At 58.1% G+C, this 22,481-nt stretch overlaps 1 protein-coding gene and 2 long non-coding RNA genes across 4 annotated transcripts in view; 2 read left to right on the forward strand and 1 right to left on the reverse strand.

The window, feature by feature from the left end:
• Window positions 1–3,025, reverse strand: part of PCSK6 (proprotein convertase subtilisin/kexin type 6) — a 169,440-nt gene extending 166,415 nt beyond the window's left edge. Inside the window, exon 1 of one of the 2 annotated variants that reach the window (XM_008269785.4) lies at window positions 2,430–3,025. In XM_008269785.4, the coding sequence (XP_008268007.2) occupies window positions 2,430–2,720 (291 nt within the window). In that variant the 5' untranslated portion in view covers window positions 2,721–3,025. The remainder of the gene's footprint in view (window positions 1–2,429) is intronic. The other variant, XM_051822269.3, reaches the window with a different exon arrangement.
• On the forward strand, window positions 2,958–7,358 carry LOC127483734 (uncharacterized). Its single transcript, XR_016218746.1, has 4 exons — window positions 2,958–3,097; window positions 3,639–4,101; window positions 4,355–4,587; window positions 6,133–7,358. It is a non-coding gene; the product is annotated as an uncharacterized LOC127483734 (long non-coding RNA).
• A 1,462-nt stretch (window positions 7,359–8,820) lies between these two features.
• LOC138844531 (uncharacterized) lies at window positions 8,821–10,780 on the forward strand. The gene is made up of 2 exons (XR_011380438.2): window positions 8,821–9,424; window positions 9,659–10,780. It is a non-coding gene; the product is annotated as an uncharacterized LOC138844531 (long non-coding RNA).
• Window positions 10,781–22,481: the final 11,701 nt, after the last annotated feature.

Consider the following 22,481-nt stretch of genomic DNA (forward strand, 5'->3'; position numbering starts at 1 on the left):
TCATCTCTCTTCCTTGTTCCAATTCTCACTCTCTAGCTACACTCAGATCATCTGCGTAGTTATGTCATCTGTTAATAATGACATTTGATGCTTCCAAACTTCCGTTGTATTATCTGGAATGAGATACAGAGGAGTAAGAGGATGCAATCTTATCTTGTGCCTGGGGACGTGCATTTTTTCCATCGAGAAAGGCCCAGAGCCTTTCTTAATTCAAGAAAGATGAACAACAAGAAAGGCGAATAACCCAGAGGGTGAACTGCATCAGGTAATCCGTTGTGTGATAGAAAGAAAAACAGTGAAGCCAGCCGGAGCGCACGGATCCCGGAGAAAGCAGGGCTCTGACTCGGCAGCGACTCACACTAGCTGCCCCTTCCAAGAGGGGGAAGAGACACGGCCAGAGGACACGGCAGGAGACAGCAGGCAGGGGCACACTGCCGGCGCTGACACACGCTTGCCCTGTGCAGGCGAACGGCCGTCCCCCCTTGTTTCACTTCCAGGCGCTCACCTGCAAACCAAGGCTAGTCTGATACGCCTATGTCTCGTAGGATTCACAAAGTCTCCTGGGTGTAAAAAGGCAGTGAGGCTTCCAAAGAGTTCTTACTGAGCCGGCTGAGTCTTCCACACGGGCAGTGCTCTGAGAGGTGGGAGGGACGGCTGGGTTTGGAACAGTCTCAGGTGCTCCTGGAGTGATCACAAACCAACCTTGCAGACAGCACCTTTCCCCATCCAACTCATTCCTGGGTCTGTGGAAGTGGCCAGGCACGGGGTCCACCCTGACTGCACCCAGGCCAGCCGGGGCAGGGAGGAATCTTCTCTCCCCCAGGCAAAACCAGGCGTGCGCTTCCGGCACCCGGCATGTTCATTCCCAGGGCCCAGAACCAGGGTGGGGTGGGGTGGAGGTGGGAGGGTAACCACTCCTCTGCCTCTCACTGGCCACGTCCAGGCACCCACAGCCCAACTTTAGCTCCTTCCTGCTCGTTTAATTATAGGAGCCAGAAACGCAGCCCTTTGTAATTTCCCGTGCACTGGGAGAGTCGCTTTCAGCTGAAGACAAATTTCTGGGCCACCTGGGCAGAGCAGGGACGTGTGGCAGGAGCCAGGGGCCCCAAGCCAACACCAGCAGCACCCACCTCCCTCTGGACCATCAGCCAGGGCAATTTAGGAGAACAGAGAGAAACAAAGGCAGAGTGGCCCAGAGGCCACATCTTGGCCCACAGCCCGTCTGGGGAGAGTAAGTGTGTACCCACACATTTCACCTCACTCACTGTATTTCACACAGTGGCACAAAGTATGATCACATTCTCCCGCCCGGGGCAGGACTGCGCCTTCCAGAGGGCACGGCGCCCATGGGCTCATCCCCATGGGGCCTGGCTGCAGAGGGCTTGTCACTCACGGCAGCGCGCGGCACGCTCCGCAGGCTTTGCCAGAAGTGATGATGAAACTGAATTTAACGCGGTCTGGCACTGGTGCTGGAGTCCGCAGGCGCCTCCTCCCCCCGCCACTTCACTGAGCGCCCCGAGTGCAGGTTGGTTGGACCCCTGCGCTGGGCGCTCTCCTTGTGGGAAGCACACTCCACCATCCATCCGGACCCGGACCCAGACCCGCGCCTTGGCGGGGCTGTGGACTGGAAAGCGCACCTGCCAGTGCCCAGGACTGGTCCCTGGCTCAGGGGCAGCACTGGGGCGAGGTTGGGGGTGGGAGTCTGGCCCTGGTTCTTCACGGAGGGTCAGGTCCAGTAGCGGCCACACGGAATTTGGCATTCCACTGTCACCGGCGCTACGGACCAGCAATCCGGCAACTGACTTGTCCAAGGCCACACAGCTCAGAGGCAGGGGGCTGTCCCCCATCCTCGGCAGAACCCCAGAAACAAAGCAATCTCCCTGAGTGCTCCGAGCGGTTTTAAACGCAGGGTGCCTGTCCCCAGCCAAGGGGGCGGCTGCTGGGACCTGCGCTGCGCCGGGAGCACCGACGTCCCAGGGGCCGAGCCCCGCGCACGTCGCCCGGAGCGAGCGGCTGCCGGAGCGCACACGGGGCCCAGAGCCCCGCGCCGCCCGTCGAGGACAGAGGGGTTGGCGGGGTTGGGGCTGGGGCCGGGAGCGGTGCGGCGCAGGGAGTGCGCCAAGGACCGAGCCTCGGGCAGCCGCCGTGCCCGAGACGCTCCCACTCGCGCGCGGCCCGGCAGGTGTGCGCGCCTGCCCCTGCTTCCGCGGCCACTCTCCCGAATGCCCTGCCCGGGGACTGCGGCCCGCGCGCCAGGCCTGCGTGGGCGCCCACGCTGGCCCCAGGTCGCCCCGCCAAAGCCCGCGCTCCCCAGCGACCGCCCGCGGGGGGCCCCCGAACGTGCGGGCCGAGCCGTCCCGGATGCCTTCCCACGCGCGTGCCCGCCGGCGCCGGGAAAGTTTGCGGCGCGCGGGGCCGGCCGCACTCACCTGGCCCAAGTTGAGGTAGCCGTGCGCCGCGGCCACGCGGTCCGCCGCGGCCGGGCCGCCCAGCACTTGCACTGCCCAGTGGTTGGTGTAGACGGGGCGCGGCGGCGGCGGCGCGGAGCAGGCGGCGGGCAGCGCGAGCAGCAGCAGCCAGCGCCAGGGACGCGGCGCGAGTGGCCGGAACCCGCGCCCGCCGGCGCCCCCCTCGCCCCGTGCGCCCGCGGCGGCGGCGGCGGCGGCGGCGGCCCGGGGCGGCGGCCGGGGCCGGGGCGCAGGCGGCGCGCGCGGAGGCATGGCAGCGGCAGCTCGCGCGGCGCCCGGGCGGCGAGTGCGCCGGGGGGTGGGGAGCCGCCTTTTAAAGCCGCTCCGCGCCGGGAAGCGCCGCCGCCGCGGGCGGGAGCGAGGGAGGAGGAAGCGGCCGCGGCGCGTTCCCGCCTGCGCGGCCGGCGGCGCCCCTGGGCCCGCGCTCGTGCGCCGGGTACCGGCTGCGCCGACCGCGGCGGGGGAGGCCCAGAACGGTCCCCGCCGGGGTGGCCTCCCCGCCGACTTCTGGGACCTTCTGGCGCAGGACAGCCCCGGGGGTTCTGCCAGGAGCTCAAAGGCCCCGGGGGCATCTCAGGTGCGTCCCGCGTTCCCCAGAGCAAATGCCAGAGGTCGGCGCCACCCCACAGGTAAGGCACCTGGGAGGCCGCACTCACCTGGTGGGGCTCCCAGGCCCAGTGGCCTGCCCACGTCGGTAGCCGACCCGATGGAAGGCGCCCCGCGGACTGGGGCGGAGGCACCTGGCAGGTTACCTGGGTGTGGGGAGTCCCTGGGGAAGCTGGCTGTGCGGGAGTCCCCGGCCCTCCCCTTGGCGGCTGTGTGATCCTGGCTAGTGCCTGGCCTTGTGGGGCGCGGGCGCTTCACCTGTAAAGTGGGGGTGACGGTGGCATATACCCCACAGGCCGTCAGGATGACGTCAGAGGCCGCTGGCGGTGAAGGAGTGTTTTGATGGGGCCAGGCCTGCCGCGTGCTGGGTGTTCACGCACCCAAAGCGCTGGGGAAAGGAGTTGCCTCGTGGCTACCCCTGCTGGCTGGAGCAGCCCGGTATCTGGTAGATATTTATCCGAGTGCACGCAGGAGAGCGGTGGCAACGTCCCCGTGGTGAAGAAGCCCGCACCATGGAGAGACGGAGAACCCCAAGAGTTAGCTTTCTTCTCTTGTCCCTCCCAGACCTACTGCTGCCAGCAGGCCCGGTGCGGGAAGGGAGCCTCCAGCCTCAGTGCACTACGAAAGCCGAAAGCCGAAGGAAGCTCCGTACCCAGGAGCAGACTTGTTCTGAGCGCTTGCAGAGGCACTGCTCTGGGTGGGCATTGGCCTGGCCGTTAAGCTGCGGCTTGGGAGTCCTGCGTCCCAGATCAGAGCCTGGGTTGGAGTCCCCACTCGGCTTCCACTTCCTGCTTCCAGCTAAGGTGCACCCGGGAAGGCTCAAGTAGGCGGATTCCTGTCACCCACGAGGGAGACTTGGGTGGACCTCTCCGCTCCTGACTTCAGCCTGACCCAAGCCCAGCTGCTGTGGGCATTGGGGGGAGCAAACCAACAGATGGAAGATTCCTCCTCCCCACTATCTTTCAATCAATAAATGAATTAAAAAGAAAAAGGATTCACGCTGGATAGTGCGGCTTGGCAGGTGGAGGTGAGGGGCCTGGAGCAGGGGTGGGGATGGGACGGGACGGCAGAGCCAGGGTTCCTGAGGCCCTTCCCAGCCTCCCTCTCAGGAGCCCTGGGGTTTCGTAACCCACATGACTCATCTTTTCAGCAAGTGTGAGTCATTCTAATGGAGGTAGGGGAGCAGGGGGTGTGGTGGGAGGCCCCACCCAGATGAACCCTCCTCCACAAGGGCTCCCTTGGGCAAGCGGAGTCTACCCCCTGGTCCCTCACCCCTGCAGGGCGCAGGCACCCCTGTGGTCCAACATACAGCCCGGATGCCTGCAGTCCCTGCCCATCTGGGAGCCACGTGGCCCCAACTCAAACAGGTCGGCCTTGCAGAGGAATGTGCCACACCTGTTGAGCAAAAGTACCAGAACCTTCAACCCATCTGCCGGTGTCGCCTGGAGTGCCCGGCCAGCTTCCTCTTCCGCTGGGAGGAAGGACCCACTGTCACTTTCAGTGATCCACTGGGGTGAGTCCTGCCGCCTGCCCATCTGCTGGCCACGCTGTGCCTGGAACTCATCCTGTCTTGTACTCCTTCCAGTAGGGGGTACTTCAGAAAGTCTGTGGCAAACAGAATTAAAAGATCAGTTGACTGTGGTGCAAAACTCTGTTGAAACCCCTGCCTGATCTTTTTCATAATGCGCATTTTCGTGAGTGTTTTGAAGGCCCCACGTGAGGCCTGCTTCAAGATAATGCGCGCTGCACACCATCTAAGTGATTAAGGCTCGCTCGTGCTTCCCAGGGAACACCCCCACAACAACGGTGGCTTTGACAGGCAGAGATAAGGGTTTTTCCATCATCATCTGGAAGATTAAGGGATCAGCCTGCCGAGCCGAGAGGAGGCCAAAGCCCATCTGGGTTTTCATTTGGAGGGATCTGAGTTTATCGTGTTATGGAGTCTGGTCCTTTGAAGCTCAACTTTGCACTCGTCATAGAAATGCTAGGGCCATCTCGGGGCCCCGGCGCTGTGGGAAGACCAGGATCCCAAAATGAACAAATGTCCTAACCCGGATCGCCCCCTGTGGCTTTCCAGTTGATTCCTACAGTGACAGGAGTAGCTCGGTCCCAGGAGCAGCAGCCCTGTGCGTTGACAAAGGACCTGCAATAAAACGTGGCTTGTCCTCCTGTCACCCTCGGGATGGCCCTGGAGGGCCGCACGGCTCTGGGGAGGGGTCCTGCTGCCTCCCTAGACCTGCTACCGGTTCAGAGATTGTAGAGAACACGAATAAGGAAAGGTAATATTTATGCTAACTTCTTCCCCAGACAACAAGGAGCTGGAAGAGGCTCCAAGAAGAAGTTACTGAGCTGTGTGTGGTTGCCATGCCCATGGCTGGCTCCTTTACAGCAAGTTAGGGCGACCCAGCTGGGGCCCAGGACAGCACTGACACAGACTCTGATCCAGAGATTACCTCCATGGAGGCAGTAGCCACTTGATGGGAAGACTATATTTTTGAGATCGTGCTGGGTTTGGCAGGCCAGGGTGGCGTCCCTTGGAGAATGTTCCACGGGCACCACCTTTGGGATCCCAGAGCGGAACACGTACAGCGTCAGGCTCTGGCTGACCGTGGCAGGAATGTAGCTGCCCCCTTGCCTGGTGCATTGCACTGAATCAGCACTCCCCGGTGGGGTGGGGTGGGGTGCGCAGAGCTGCGTGCTCTGTCTGCTGGGCTCACGGGTGCGTGCGTGTGCGTCTGTCCTCCATGCTGCCCTAGTAACTCTCAGGAAGCAACTCACCATGGCTGCTTTGCACTTACCACTGCCTGGACTGAACCAAGTTCTTCCAGCGAGGCTTTGTAGTTGCATCTGCCGGTGCCTGGGGGACACCAGCTCCTGGTACCCCTGGGGACATCTGGGTAGTGTCCCTCCAGACTGGGAACCAACTTACAGCCCCATGGTCAGTCCAGGGCCTTTCTCCCTATGTCTCTCTCCCTCTAAGAGGGCCAAGGCAGGAACCAGGCAGCTCCTGTGGGCCCTGTCTGTGCCCTGGGTTCATGTTTCATTTTCTCCTACACAGACGGTGTGGCCTCTCGTTGTTCCAGCTCTAGAGACAGGCACCTTCCACCGTGGAAGCTTCTCTTGGTAAAACCCAGAATAAGCACGCGTCGTCCAGGCAAAGGTGTCTTAGATCTGATGGAAACTGGCGGCCGCCCAGGCAGGTTGCTATAAAGACACCTGTTGAACACTGTCCCACGCACTTGCCTCCGTGCCCCTCGTGGCTGCATTGACATCCCACAGAAAAGAGAGAGCAGAGTTGGTGTGTTTGTTTCTTTCCATGAAAGTCTGTTGTGACTCTTCGGGTACGCAAAGCCTCTTTCTAAAGCAATCCCCTGGCTGGTTTGCATTCTCAAACATGATGTTTCTATCCGGAGAACCTTGGATGCTCCAGGCTGCCCAGCACTCAAAGGTGACATACCTGATGCAACTTGGCGAGCCACTCCTTAGGGCTGCCTGTGCCACCCACGGCCCGAGACACACCTCAGCGACAGGAGACGCTGACACAGACCTCTTGCTCAGCAAGTGGGCCCGAGACAGGGAGGGCCGGGGACAGACAGGCTCTGCCTTCCCATCCCTCACCTTACCCTCCTGTTCCAGAGAACTCTTATCAGGCTCAGCACTCTACAAGCCGGGGGGACCCCAGCCAGGCCCACTTTTCCTCTCCTTTTCACCCCCTCCCCACCCAGATCCCCCTCTGCTTCGAATGTGATTTGCCCCCTGAGCATTCAGCATGTAGGAGCTTAGCCCCCAGGGTCTTAGACTGAGGGACTCCAGCCGCGGTTCTCGGCCATGGACCCTTTAGAAAGAGATCGGACTCGGGCAGGTACCTGGTGTGGAGTCAGCAGCACTGAATCCCGGTAGCTTTAGAAGGAGAGCGACAGACACAACACCCATGCCTGCTGCCTGTCTTTTCTCAGCCAGCAAGAGGCTGGACCAGGGAGGCCGCCTGGCCTTGGACTGCAGAACTGAGAGCCGAAATATCTCCCTGCTATTGCTCCTGGGAAAGCAGCAGAAGATGGCCCAAGTGCCTGGGCCCTAGAGCCACTGGGAGACCCGGAAGAAGCTCCTGACTCCTGGCTTTGATTAGTCCAGCTCTAGCCGATGCGACCATTTGGAGACTGAACCCACAGATGGAAGATTCTCTCTCTCTCTCTCTCTCTCTCTCTCTCTCTCTCTCTCTCTCTCGTTCTATCGCTCTCTCTTTCCTTCTCTCTGTATTTCTGCCTTTAAAATAAAAAAATAAAATCTTGGGGCCAGTGCTGTGGCGCAGCGGGTTAAAGCCCTGGCCTGAAGCACCGGCATCCCATATGGGCACCGGTTCTAGTCCCAGCTGCTCCTCTTCCTATCTAGCTCTCTGCTATGGCCTGGGAACACAGTAGAAGATGGCCCAAGTCCTTGGGCCCCTGCACCCACGCATGAGACCTGGAAGAAGCTCCTGGCTCCTGGCTTCGAATCGGCGCAGCTCCGGCCGTTGTGGCCATCTGGGGAGTGAACCAGCAGATGGAAGACCTCTCTCTCTCTCTCTCTCTGCCTCTCCTATCTCTGTGTAACTCTGACTTTCAAATAAATAAATATTTAAAAAATAAATAAAATCTTAAAAAAAAAAAGCCTGTGAAAACTGCTTCTCTTGCTAAACAGTTATCCTGGAAGTTGTAACTATCAATGTTTTCCTCATAAATTCCCACATGGAATTTAGTGTCAAGCAGGGAATTTAGGGGCAAAAGCAAACAAACAATAAAAACCTGAAGCTTCCTGAAAACGAGAGCTTTGCGGTTTATCTGCTTCCCCTTTTTGCTTTGGCTTCCAGGATGCGCAAAGCTGCAAGTACTGGAAAACCCACAGTGTTTATTTCTTCCTTGCAGCAGCAGCCCTTGGTTACAGAATACTAAGACGCCCAGCGAAAGGGAGCACAAACAGTAGACACAGCTCGTTGTTTCGGGGAGAGGAATTTGCGGAAAGGTGGATCCGGGGTTGTTAATTCCGCTGCTGGTGACACTAGGCCCCCAGAGAGCTCTTCGCTCCGTAGCCTGGCTTCCCCTGCACGTTCCGGGATGCCTGCCACAGATGGAGCCTGGGATCCCGCAAGACGCCTCCAAAGCGGGAGGGCTGGGAGCACCCTTCTAGGTCCCTTAGGAGGGAGACGCCTTGAACCCCCAACCCATTCCCTCTGGGCTCCAGCACTGGGGCGCAGACACAGCCCCTGCTGCCAGGGCATCCTGGAGGACAAACTGGGCTCCCGGGGGCTTCACCTGCTCTGGGCTCCCCCCCCCCCCACAGCCCCTGAGCACCTGCTGCCCCGGGTTGGGCACAGCCAGGATTCTGTTAGCACCAGGAGCCCCCCCCCCGGGGCAGGGGCAGGGGGGCTGCCACCTCCCCCTCTCTGTGACTTTTCTGGGGCGCTCATACAGGTTGTGCTGGGCTCCAAACACATGTTTATGGAAAGGACGGAGGAAGGAAGGGAGGAAGGGGTGGGGAGGGAAGAACACAGGAAAGTGAGGGGGACAAAGGAAGGGGTGCAGGGAAGGAGGCTGCCGTGCTGTTCAGTAAAGGACACAAATCCGCCACCATGAACAGCTGAACTTGGACCCCTCCCCCACGCTCCACCCCCGCCCCCGCCCCAATGAGGGTCAAGTCACATCCACCCAAGCACAACCTCCTACTCCCACAGGGCGGCTCTGGGGTCCCTTGCCCAAGAATCTTGTCTGGCGGGAGTTGGAACTTGGGCTGCCTCCCTGGTCAGGAGCTGGCAAGGCAGAGAGGGGGTGGGTGTGCCCAGCTCTGGAGAGAAGGGCTGCAGTGGCGTCCAAGGAGCTGAGCACCTCCCGAGAGCCCCGGGAAAGCCGCGTGGGTTCTTCCTGGCAGTTCCTATGGCTGCCTCTCTGCTTCTGCGCCCAACCCAGGGAGCATCGGGCACAAACACCATCGCTGCCCTGCCTCGGTGCCCTGCTGCCCTCCTGACCCTCACATCCTCCCCTTCTCCTGGCCCCTTGCCCTCAGCTCCCCTACCTGGCTTCCTTCCTGCCCTCCCTGCCTCTTCTTCATTCCACTTTCTCTCTCTCTCTCTCTCTCTCCTCTCCTCTCCTCTCCTCTCCTCTCCTCTCCTCTCCTCTCCTCTCCTCTCCTCTCCTGTCCTCTCCCCCAGCCCCGCCCCTGCACAGCCAAGTTTCTGGAGACTGCATCCCTCAACTCCCCATCAGCTCAGCGCCTGCACCTGTGCTGCACAGAGGTGATGGAGAAGCACACCACCCAGCTGGCCTCGCGCCACTGCTCGGCGCACGCCTCTCCTCCCAGCGATGCCTCCTCCAGCCCAGGTGGGTCCTCACTCTCACCCACAGCCTGGCTTCCTTCTTTATTTCTTTCTCAGAGAGAACATTCCCCACCCCTCCCCCCTGCACCTGGCCCTGGCCCTCATCCTAATGGAGACCCAGTCTTCATCCCAACCCGGTGGCAGGCAAGGGCGCTGTACACCACCTCCACACTCCACTTCCTCTGCTGAAACCGTGACGCCCTGTACGGCTCCCACCACTCGCTGTTCTTCCCTTTAGAGCAAAACAAAACTCAAAGGATCTGCCACCGCCAGCGGCCTCAGTTTCTCTCATCTGTTGCCTACAAACCCGCTTCTGCAGAGACGTCCCCATGCAGCCCCCACCCAGCTCTCGTGCCCGGCACCCGCAGCCTGCAAGGTGCTGAATCCAGGCGTTGGTTCTCAGTGGGTCTTGGGAGACCTGCCTGCGGTGTTTGACCTCAGGGTCTGGTCCCCTGTGACTTCCGGCCCCGCCTCCTGGTTCTCCTCCCTCGGGCTCTGTTGCTACTTCCTTCCCAGGTGCAGGGAGCCCCAGCTTGGTCCTGGCTTCTCCACATCCCCCCCCCCCCCCCCCGATGGTCTCAGTCTTTGTAGCTTTACCTGCCCGTGACCTGCCGCTCACTCCCACGTGTGCTGCTGCTGGCTTGGACCTGGACAGCCGACACCTCCACGGGGACGTCTAAGGCGCTTCACAAACACTGAGCTCCTGACTGGATGCCCCAGCCCACCCCAAAGCTCCCCTGCCTCCTCCTGTCCCCAGCTCCGCCCGTCACAGCCAGGGCCAACTGTGGCCTGAGGCCATCTGTACTTCCCACACACCCAATGCCCAGGCTGCTGGTGAATCAGGGGCATTCTGCCTTGGAGTCCATCCAGAGCCTGGCCGCTGCTCACTGGGCCCACAGGCCGAGCCTCCTCTGCCCTCAACAGCCTCTTCTTTGGCTTCCCTGTCCGCCCTCGCCCCTTCATCAGCACGCATCACAGAGGAGTGTGTGAAAACAGACAACCGGGCCAGTGCTGTGGCGCAGTGGGTTAATCCTCTGCCTGCGGCACTGGAGTCCTATATGGGCGCGGGTTCAAGTCCTGGCTGCTCCACTTCGGATCCAGCTCTCTGCTATGGCCTGGGAAAGCAGTGGAGGATGGCCCAAGTGCTTGGGCCCCTGCACCCACGTGGGAGACCTGGAGGAAGCTCCTGGCTCCTGTCTTCGGATTTGTGCAGCTCCAGCCGTTGCAGCCATTTGGGGAGTGAACCAGCAGAGGGAAGAAGACCTCTCTCTCTCTCTCTCTCTCCTCTCTTAATCTCACTGTCTGTAATTTTACTACTCAAATAAATAAATCTAAAAAAAAAAAAAAAAGAAAAAGAAAACAGATGCCAGCTCGGGCTGTTCCTTGGCTAAAAATTCTTCCGTGACTTCCAGGCTCATGCAGAGAACGATCCCAAGCCCTTCCAGGTCCCACAATCCCACATGATTTACCCCCACCCCAAACACACAGACACACACACAGATGCATGCACACACAGTACACACACGGGTACACGCATGCACAACACATGGGTGCACACATGCACACACAGTACACGCATGCATGCACGATACACACAGTACAAACAGGTACACATATGCATACACAATATACATGGGTACACGCATGCGTGTACACACATGCACACACACGCACACACACTCAGTGGCGCCTGCCAGATGCTAGAACATTGAACAGGATGGCCAGGGCTTCCCAGAGGAAGTGCCTTTTAAGCTAAGTTTGAAGAAATAAACAGGAAATGGCCTCCGAGTGGACCATCCGTCAGGTGTCAGCCAGAGAGCAGAAGCCGCCCTCAGTGTTCTCCGTGGAAGGGGCAGGGGACTCGCTGGGGGGCGGAGGAGCAGCCCAGGCGCCGCCTCTCCCGGGTGGAAGCATCCACACAGGGCACCCAGGTGGGCCAGCTCGTGCAAAGGCCCGAGGCAGGAGGAAGCTTGCTGGTGGACCAGGACACAAGCGAGGTGGCCAGAGGCCAGGCCGGGACAGCTTTGTCAGCCTCGGCGGGAGTCTGGACCGAATCCCAAGAGGAATGGAACGCAGAGGCGGGACACTCCCATGCCCCGGCCAGCCTGGCCTCGGCGGCTGCAACCTAAGTGTACAGCAGCCTCGCTCTGTCTGCAGAAGGCCACACCCCGGTTCCTCTCTGTCTCTTGGCCTCCCCAACCCAGACCACCTGCGCCAACTCCCTCACCCCAGGCCCCAGCCCCAGGGGTTCCCTGTGAAGCTCACGGAAGTGACCCAGCCCCGTCCGGACTCTCCACCCCTCCTGCAGCTCCTGTCCAGCTGAGATCCTGCTTGTGCTTGGACAGTCACTGTAGCTTCCCCAGAGCAACCCCTCTGGCTTTGGCCACTGCCCCCACCCCCCAACCTGCTGATGGCTGTCCAGCCCCACAGCGCGTTTCCTGCCCGCGGGGGTGGAGACAGAACCTGGGGCCTGGCCCACAGCAGTTAGCACTGTCTTTGTTGCTCTTCCTGCCCCACCACAGGGCCGCTGGCTCTTCCCAGGCGGACTGGCCATGCAGGCCTGGGCGCCTCGGCTCTTGCTGTCTCCTCCCTGGGCATAGCTTTCTCGGCCCCCTCCTGCGCGCTCACCTGCTCCTGGCAGGCTCACGCTGTAGGCGCCCTCCGTGCAGCCTCCTTAGCTGCAAGTCCGCCTTGGGGGTGGTGGAAGCCCTCGTGGTCAGCTCAGTGCCCGCAGACCCCGGGGTCGGGTCTCAGCTGCTCTGCAGCTCTAGGGGCTGCCTGCGCTCTGCGGGTGCTTCACTTAGAAGATGAAGCCTCACCCCGGGGAGCTCGCCCCACCCGGTCCTCAGGCAGAGACTCTGACCGATCTCTCCCTGCAGCGTCTCTCAGGGCCTGGCTTCTCCCTCCGCTGGGCAGAGCAGTCCAGGGAGAGTGCTCAGCAGTGGGACCACCAGGGCGTTGGTAGTGAAGGGAGGGTCGGGGCAGAGAGGGCTGGGATGCTGTCAGCTGGTTTTTCAAAATCCAGTAGATCCCCGAATTTTTCCTAGAAATGTGATGGCCAGGGGCTAGTGAGGCATAAAGAGTTAAGAGCGCATGGGACATCAGCATCAAGTCTCGGTTGCCCACTTCCTATCCAACTCCCTGCTAGTGGCCTGGGAAAGCAGTGGAACATGGCCACGTTCTTGGACTCCTGCACCAACAGCGAAACCCAGATGAAGCTCCTGGCTCCTGGCTTTGGCCCAGCCCTGCCCAGGCCATTGTGGCCATTTGGAGAGTAAACCAGCAAATAGAAGCTCGCTCTCTCTCTCTCTCTCTCTCTCTGGTGTGTGTGTGTGTGTGTGCACGCGTGTGTGCCTCTTTCTCTCTCTGTAACTGTGCCTTTCAAATAAATAAGTAAATCTTAGATGAACTCTATAATAAGTAAAGCGTCAATTTCACTTCTTTAGATGACCTTTCAGGTGCTCTACAGTTATCACAGATCAGGGAGAACATATGGGATTTGTCCTTTTGGGACTGGCTTATTTCACTAGGTATGATGTTTTCCAATTGCATTCATTTTGTTGCAAATGACTGGATTTCATTTTTTTAACCACTGTGTAGTATTCCATGCTGTCTATTCCCCATAATTTCTTTAACCAGTCTTCAGTTGATGGACATTTGAGTTGATTCCATATCTTAGCTATTGTGAGTTGAGCTGCAATAAACATGGGGGTGCAGATAAATCTTTCATATGCTGATTTTATTTCCCTTGAGTAAATTCCCAGGAGTGGGATGGCTGGGTCGTATGGTAGGTCTATACCCAGATTTCTGGGGTATTACCATACTGTCTTCCACAGCGGCTATGCCAGTTTACATTCCCACCAACAGTGGACTAGGGTACCTTTTCCCCACATCCTCGCCAGCATTTGTTGTTGTTGATTTCTGTATGAAGCTATTCTGACTGGGGTGGGGTGAAACCTCATTGTAGTTTTGATTTGCATTTCCCTGATGGCTGGTGATCATGAGCATTTTTTTCATGGGTCTGTTGGCCATGTGGGTTTCCTCTTTTGAAAAATGTTTGAGCCCTTGGCCCATCTCTTAACTGAGCTGTTTGTTTTGTCATTGTTGAGTTTCCTGAACTCTTTATATATTCTGGATAGTAATGCTTTATCAGTTGCATAGTTTGCAAATAATTTAGTTTTTTACATACTATTTGTTGAACTCTTTACTTGGTATAGACTTAATTTTATGTGTATAAAGTTAGTTGAAAATAAATCTTAGTAAAAAATAAGAATGGGAATAGGAGAGGGAGGAGGAAGAAGGGTGGAAGGGTGGGTATGATGAGAAGAATCACTATGTTCTTAAAGTTGTATTTATAAAATGCATGAAGTTTGTATACTTTAAATAAAATGTTTCTGAGTAAAAAAATCTAGAAAGGAAGGAAGGAGGGAAGGAGGGAAGGAGGGATAGAGGGAGGAAGGGAGGGAGGGAAGGAGGGAGAGAGGGAGGGAGGGAGGGAAGTGATGGCCAGCTTGAATCCTAAGCATCACCCCTCTGAGTTATTGTTCCTCAACAGTTTCCTAAAAGGGCAAAGAACAGAAGCTCTGTTTGTAGGTATCCGGGAGCTGGCAGAAGCCTCTGGGGACAAGCCCTGGGTCTCAGCTTATTCTGAGCACCCCTGTGGCCAGGGTGAGCGTCCAGCTTCCTGAGCGCCAAGGGGTTTCAAGACAATCAGTGCATTAAGTGAAACGGAGGGCATGGACGAGGCAAGGCTGGGGACCCCAAGTCTCCCGGAAGCAAGACACGGAGCAGGCAGGCTCCTCCGCACCCGCTGCAGGGGTCTTCTGCCGAATTTAGCCTTGCTTCCTGGCCGATTTCCTGGCCGATTGCCTTCGGGGTGGCCTCGAGTGAAAGTGGAACCCGCCCATCAGCTTGGACGGGGCTCCTCCACAGTGGGTGAGACTCCCACAGCCCTTACTGGCGCCCGTGAGTGAGGCCAGCCTGGGCCGAGGCAGGCCGACGGCAGGACTTCCCAGAGGGCGGGAGTGTCAGGTGGAGGGGGTGGCAGAGGGTGGTCCCACACCCAGCTCCATTTATAGCTTGCAAAAACCCCAGCCGTTCCTTATCTTGCTTGGATCTATGTGGCGAATGTAAAGCTTCCCCAAATCCTCCGAGGCTTTTTATATACTCCTCGCTATTTATAGTCTAAGCTTCCAGTATCTCCAGCCCAGCTCAAGTCGCTCCCAATATGCTTGCTGTCCACGCCAGACTCTCCCTGCAGTGCGACAAGCCCCTCTCCTGCTCCAACAGGGTCACCTGCCACGGCGTCCGGTGCCACTCACTCATGGGGGCCTCAGCAGCCCCTCCCACTCCTGCCTTCCAGGACTGCCATTTCTCAAAAGCTGGGCATGTGGCGACCAAATGATGCTGTGACTGGGGCCAGTTCCTTTAATTTTTCTCTTTCTCCCCTCTGAGCACTCTCTCCCTCCCTCCTGGCAAAGGGAGCTTAAGTTAGAAGCCAGCAGAACAACAGGGCAGCGTGCACAACCACGGCGGGCCACAGATGGTCACCAGCATCCAGAAGCAAGTCTAACTCAGGCCTCCCCTTCGGTGGGTGGCAAGTCTAGAACCTTCTCACGGTCTTTCAGTGCAGTGATCAGTTCTTGCCATGGTGCAGGGCAGGGAAAGACCTAGCAGGCAGTGACACGCCAGTCCTGTCCCACGGAACAGGCAGGGAAGGGTCCAAGCAGGAAACTTGCCTGGGCAGGAAGATCAGGGCAGAGTAGCCCAGTGGTTAGGGCAGAGGTTCTGGAGCTGAACCTCTGGGCTCTCATTCCAGACCTGCTACTTCCTAGCTGTGTGACCTCAGGTGAGTTCTGAGCAAGAACTGGACATGATGTTCACGTCTACCTCCAATGGATTGGTAGGGATAAATGTTCCTCTTGTGCTAGGTATCAAAAGGCAAAAGCTGGGGCCAGCACCGTGGCTCACTGGGTTAATCCTCAGCCTGCGGCGCCGGCATCCCATATGGGCGCTGGGTTCTAGTCCAGTTGCTCCTCTTCCAGTCCAGCTCTCTGCTGTGGCCCGGGAGTGCAGTGGAGGATGGCCCAGGTGCTTGGGCCCTGCACCCGCATGGAGACCCAGAGGAAGTACCTGGCTCCTGGTTTCGGATCGGCACAGCGCGCCGGCCGTAGCGGCCATTTGGGGAGGGTGAACCAACAGAAGGAAGACCTTTCTCTCTGTCTCTCTCTCTGTATCTGTAACTCTACCTGTCAAATAAATAAATAAATAAATCTTAAAAAAAAAAAAAAAAAGGCAAAAGCCTGGGCAACAGGGCCAGCGTCGGGCTCAGTGGATTAAGCCACCACTTGAGACACCAGCATCCCATATCAGAGCGCTGGTTTGAGTCCCAGCTGTTCTGCTCCGATCCAGCTCCCTGCTAATGCACCTGGGAAGGCAGCAGAAGATGGTCCAAGTGCTTGGGTTTCCCGGCCACCCACATGGGAGACCCAGACGGAATTCCCGGCTTCAGCATGGTCCAGTCCTGGCCATTTCGGTCACTCGGGGGGTGAACCAGAAGATGGAAGATCTTTCAATCTTGATCTCGACCTCTGTCTCTGTTTCTACTCTCACACTACCTTTCAAATAATTGAATAAAATTTTTTAAGGCTTTGGCAAGATCTGATTGCTTCCTGTCTATGTAAATGGTTCTGGAGGTCTCTGTGTGTGTGTGCCCTGGCTGGCCAGCCCCAGGGGGAAGCAGCCTTGCATCTCCCTCCAAGGAGACCCTCTGGCAGCTACCCCCCCCCCCATCTCCCAGACCCAGAAGGGCCACACGGCGCCGGGAGCCTCAGCTCCTTCCTGGAGGTGCCAGCCCAGAAGGGGGCACCAGGCAAGGAAGAGTGGGCGGAGGACGTCACAGGGTCCCCATTGTCGTTTCTAAAGCACCTTGTGCCACAGCTCTCCTCCTCCCATTTGACAGACAAGAGAACCCAGGCCCAGAGGGTGGCAGGGCCTGGCCCAAGGCCTCCACCTGCTCGACCTGTCAGGGGTAGGGTTAAGGGTCAGGGCTGCGGCAGGCCGAGGTGGAGGAAGGCCCAGAGGTTCCCACCGCCTCCTGTGGAGCAGGAAGACCAGGAGGGGAGGGGAGGCAGCACTCTCCTGGGTCCAGCCCCAGGGCAGGAGGACCAGGGCCCAGGCCAGGGAGATCAGAGGCCGCCTGCAGTATCCCCATCCAGGGCTGGGTTCTGTCCCAGGCGCTCCCTGGCTGGGGAAAAGACCTGCTCCCTGGGGATCAGCAGGCCGCACTGTTGCCAAATCGAGGAGACAGTGGCCAGCCCGTGAGCCCGGCTGGGAGCCACCTGTCCAGCTGCATACCTGAGCTGCCTTGACCTGTCTGGGGGCTCAAGGCAGTGAGTCCCTGGGGTGCCAGTGGAACTGGGCTTTAAGGTGGAAAGACCCCAAAAGGCAGAGTGTGGCCATCTGAGGAGGCAGATGGGTGCTTTTGATGAAGGGCAGGTCCCTGTGTGTGCCAAGGGTCTGCCCCAGGGTGCATTTAGAAGGCGCCGAGCCCTGGCCAGTGGCCTCCGCAGTTGGTTACGGCTCTTTTCACAAAGAGGCCGGGAGCCCCCTCTGCAGAGCTGCAGCCACGTGCCCGCCAGCTTGGCCATCACATATGAATATTCTCTTCAAAATAAAAATTATGGTGCACTTAAGACGGAGCATGTTATGTCAGCACCGGTGATAAGACAATTTATTACTGTCTACAAAAGAAGGCGCTCACGGTGTGCTGGGAGCTGGCTCAGCGGGCTGTAAATTAGGAGCCATTCACTCCCCGGCAGGAATAAATCCCCCTGTCAGTCACAGCTCTCCCCGTGGCAGGCTGGCCGCAGCAGGGGGCAGGCAGAGCCCTGAAGGACAAGTCCATTACCAGAGCAAGCCCAGCAGAGCCGCCCGCCCTGCTGCCCGGTGTACCCTCCCACGTGCACGCCTCGCCCACGGAGGCTGCCAGCCACGGCTTTGAGACGCGTGTCCTTTCTGACAGGAGGACATCACAGCTGTCTGTGGCCTGCTCTCAGGCCAGACGGAAAGGAGGGAGGAGTCCCGAGAGACAGGGGCGGCATCGCAGAGGGGAACCCCCGACGTGAGGACAGCTCTCTGCACCCCTCCTGGGCTGCCTTTCCCACGCCTGGATGCGCCCACAGGTAGAGCTGCTCTCCCCGGGAGGTGGGGGCTTCCCGTGCAGGGAGGGGTCCAAGCAGGTGCCGGGAGGGCGCCTTGCCTGCTCCAGGGCCATTCAGTGGGCCTGGAAGTCAGGGAAAACAGGGCCAGCCCGCCCACCTGCTCCCATCCTGCCTTCTTCCTTCTGGGAGTCTCAACACCTTCCAGAAGCATCCTGTGCAATTCTTCCGTGAGGGCGGCACTCAGAGGCATGGCTTCCTGTGGCTCTCAGTGCCCGGGACCCCCTGGTGCACGCCGTCAGCACACAACGGGAACAGGCCCCTGTGTCTGTGGTGTGTGAGGTGGACTTCGTTGTCTTTACGGCAGAAGGCTTAGCCGGCAGCATTAGCAGAGAAATACTAGATGCCCAGGTACATCTGACTTTTGTTCAAGAATGAGAAATCTTTAGCATAAGGATATCCCACACAATTTGTGGGATGTACTTGCACTGACGAAGTTACTTACCTGTTACTTGTCTGAAACTCACACTGACTTGGGTGACCTATATTTTTATTTGCTAAATCCGGCAACCCCAGTTGGAGGGTGTCAAACGCCCAAGTTGGCATTGGGTAGGGAAATGCATCACTAACATATTACAAATGAGTGACAGGCTGTGGTTTTGGTTTAAGCTACTGTTGTGGCCAAGAGTCGAAGCAACTCATGCCATTAAAAGTGTCTGGTTGGGCTCAGATAGAGCCCACTGGGCATCCAAGCAGATCAAAATAAAAAAAATAAATAAATAAAGGGGGGGGAGAGAGAGAGAGAGAGAGAGAGAGAGAGAGAGAGGCCGAATGGAGCAGGTGGGAGGCCCGAACTCTTATGACTTCAGGCAGCCATGTTCCTGGGTGGGGCTGGTTTTCCCTCCACGCACATGAGGGAAGCTTCGTGAGCTGGTACTGCAGGAAGGGTTGGGGACCTGGGGAGGAGCCCCTTTGCCTGCCATTCCCTCTCATCCTGGTCTCACTGGGCTCCGGGCCTGGGAAGGACAGCGCTGCGAAGGGCTTGCTCCCTAGAACAGGGGTGCCCAGGCATCCCGTCCCCCAACACTCCTGATGGCTTCTGTTTCATCTTCGTATTCCCAGCTAACTTGTCCTCGTTGAGTTTTCCTTTGGGTCTTTCCTCCACGTTCTTGCTACTTATCCCCCCCACCCCGCCCCATCCAGGTTTTCCTGGGGGTCCGTGTGGTCTGTGTTCTATGGGGGGGCATGAGAGCCCCATAAACAACCCACCACGAATTCCCAGTCTGCCCCAAGAGCCCAGGTGCCCACCAACCTTGCCAGCATTGTGTGCAGCGAGCAGGTGGGAACGGTGGTGAGATGCACTTGGCACGGGAGACATGGATACAGGCCGTGGGGGCAGAGAGGAGTCCAGCCCGTGAAGGAAACATCAGCACCCCTGTCTTCCGGCTCTGAATGCTAGAGTGTTGAGATAAAGGGGTGAGGACGGGGAGGAGGGCCTGTTTTGCTCAATAACCTGTGAACTGTAGTTCAACATTAACCAGCCCCTCTGAGGGTCTACGAACCATGGCAGTGCTCCGCCAGGGGTTAAATTGTACCCGCAGCAGAATACTTCACCAAAGTGTTTTCTGATTATTTAAAAGTTGATTATTCATGGCAGCCGCATATGGTCGTGTTGTACCAGCTTACCAGCTACAGGGGTTTTTTTAAATATTTATTTATTTTTTGAAAGAGTTACACAGAGACAGAAGGAGAGGGAGAGGGGGAGAAAGAGGTCTTCCACCCACTGGTTCACTCCCCAGATGGCTGCAACTGCCAGAGCTGCACCAATCAGAAGCCAGGAGCTGGGAGCTTCCTCTAGGTCTCCTATGCAGGTGCAGGGGCCCAGGGTCTTGGGCCATCTTCTACTGCTTTCCCAGGCCGTAGCAGAGAGCTGGATCGGAAGTGGAGCAGCCAGGACTCAAACCGGCACCCATACAGGATGCCAGTGCCACAGGCAGAGGCTTTACCTGCTACCCACAGCGCTAGCCCCAAGCTACAGGTTTTGACCAAGGACCGTTTCTCTTGGTTGAGAGTGGGCTGCCCCCGCGGCCTCTGGACCTTGAGTTCTGTTCTGTCTGATTTTGTGCTTTGGGCCAGAAGAAAAGGATGGATCAGGACAGAGAAGCAGGTAACAGGCTGCGCCCAAACAAACATGTTAAAAGGCAAAGAGCTATGGACATGTCACCACCTTCTGCTGGCAGCCCATAATCAGAGCACTTTTCCAGCCGGGTGGGCCTGCAGCGGCATCGTCCCCACTCCCTGCTCCACTGGGCAAGAGGAGCTGCTGCTGCCGCACGGGCACGCGGACAGTACTCCGTCACGGGCTTGCTCCCAGGTTGTGGCAGTGGGCGTCTGGCACCGTCTGGACAGCACAGAGGCGGCCCGTCCAGGCCCAGAGCAGGACCGCTCTGCTCTGTTCTCTTCCGCGCATGCAGCGTGTGAGTCCGTGCAGCTTGTTATAAACGCGCTCCAGATGGACACCGCCCACCGCAGAACGCCTTCCTGGGAGGGAGGGCCAGGCAGAGGGCTCCACCTGCCACCCCGAAAGGAAAGACGGCCAGAAGGCCAGGGAGCGGGCAGCAGAGCGGCTGTGGTGAAACTGGCCGGGTCTGGTGGAGAGGATGATAACGAAGAGACTTGAAGAGTCAGGGGAGGGCGGGACCAGATTGAGGGACACGCAGGGGCCTGGGGAGTACGGGGTGTTTACAGAGGACACTCATGGGACCCGGTGGGCCGAGGGGAGGCTCTGTCCTCAGCGTGGGCAGCGCCTTCCGGTGGCCTGAGGCCAGGAGGACCAGTCCTGGATCAAGGAGGCATTCCTCTCCACACCCCCACCCCGCCCGGAGCCGTGGCACCCCAGCCCCTCTGGACCTAGGACTGACAGCAGCAGCACATCCACTCCCCACCCGCAATGCCAGGTTCCCAGGCCTTTTGGACACACCAAGACTCACAGTGTCAGCTTCCCGGGTTCCGGGACTTAAGACTTGGACTGAGCCGGGCTCCTGGAGGGTCTCCAGTTCACAGGAGGCTTGTCCAGGGCTCCTTGGCCTCCTGAGTTGTGTGAGTGGATTCCAAGTCATCCCTCAAACCTCTATCTTTCTGTATCTGTATCTATCTAACTACCCACCAATCTGTACTGTCCATCTATCATCTATCAATATCAATCAGCCATCTCTATCATCTACCATGTATATCTATCTATCTATCTATCTATCTATCTATCATCTCTTTCTCTCTCTCTCTCTCATTGGCTCCCTGGAGAACTCTGGTAAATACAGATGGCTGCATGCCTGGCCATACAAGTAAGTGATCTGTAGGCATCTGCCACTGCCCTGAAATACAGATCTGGTCCAGGGGGGAGCACTCCCCTTCACTGATGCTGAAAGCCAGGGGAGCCCGGGCTGCCCGTGGTGTCCCTGCACTGCACGGCCATCGGGGTGGGCTGTGAGTGTGTGCTCTGAGATCACACACAGCCATCGGGGTGGGCCCGTGAGTGTGTGCTCTGAGATCACCCACAGCCATCGTGGTGGGCCCGTGAGTGTGTGCTCTGAGATCACTGATGGCCATCGGGGTGGGCCCGTGAGTGTGTGCTCTGAGATCACCCATACCAGGGGCTTCCTTCCACCGTGGTAGGGGGCAGAGAAGGGGAGGTGCCAGGTGGACGTCAGAGGACCCACAGAGCAGTGGCTGGCTGTTTACACATGCACACACGCCATAGGCGAAACAACACCTCGTGCCCACTGTAAATGTTTCCTTAATTTGGAGGCTGGAAGTGCTAATGAGGAAGGGGCTGCTCCCACCCCCTGGCCAGGCCACCACCCAGGAGCCTGAGAACAAATGATTGACAGACGCTGAATACGCCCAGGTCTGAAGGTCTAAGAAACGGCTGTCACTCTCCAGGTTTTGGAAGACACATTTTATATTGTTTGTGTGAAGCATTTCAGGATGTATTTGAGAATCCACGTGGTAGGAAAGGGTATTCTCCCATTCCTTTCCCTTTTTTATTTTTTAAAATTTATTTATTTATTTAATTTTTTTGACAGGCAGAGTTAGTGAGAGAGAGAGAGACAGAGAGGAGGTTTTCCTTTTTCCGTTGGTTCACCCGCCAAGCGGCCGCTACGGCCAGTGCGTTGCTGCCGGCGTGCTGCACCGATCCGAAGCCAGGAGCAGGTGCTTCTCCTGGTCTCCCATGGGGTGCAGGGCCCAAGGACTTGGGCCATCCTCCACTGCCTTCCCGGGCCACAGCAGAGAGCTGGACTGGAAGAGGGGCAACTGGGACAGAATCTGGCGCCCCAACCGGGACTAGAACCCGGGGTATCGGTGCTGCAGGCGGAGGATTAGCCTAGTGAGCCATGGTGCTGGCCTCCATTCCGTTTCAACAGCCTCCACCGTTAACCATGATGCATTTGTTTTTCTGGACTTTGCTATCCTAACTCTAAATGGCTAACTCATACCTCTATCTTGGTAGTCAACCTAGGCACTGTCTGTTGACTCCTTCGTTTATTTATTTAACTTATTTGAAAGGCGCTGGGGAGAGAGATCTTCCATCTGCTGGTTTACTCCCCAGTGACTACAAAATACGTGGCTGCGCCCAAGTGAAGCCAGGAATCAGAGCTCCGTCTGGGTCTCCAGTGTGGGTGGCAGGAACTCAGCTACCTGAGCCATCATCTGCTGCCTCCCAGGGTCTCGTTAGCAGGAAGCTGGAGCCGGGAGCGGAGCTGGACTCAGACCCGTTCACTTCCCGAATGGGACGTGGGCATCCCAAGTGGCGTCTTAGCCGCTGTGCCAAACACCACGAGGCCTCAGCTGGTCTGCAGCACAGCTGCGCCTGTATGTTCAGGCACGTTGTTCTTCTTAGCGTTT

The sequence above is a fragment of the Oryctolagus cuniculus genome, chromosome 12 (assembly GCF_051225735.1).
Source record: "Oryctolagus cuniculus isolate XC-2025 breed Fujian yellow rabbit chromosome 12, ASM5122573v1, whole genome shotgun sequence".
NCBI classification, from domain to species: domain Eukaryota; kingdom Metazoa; phylum Chordata; class Mammalia; order Lagomorpha; family Leporidae; genus Oryctolagus; species Oryctolagus cuniculus.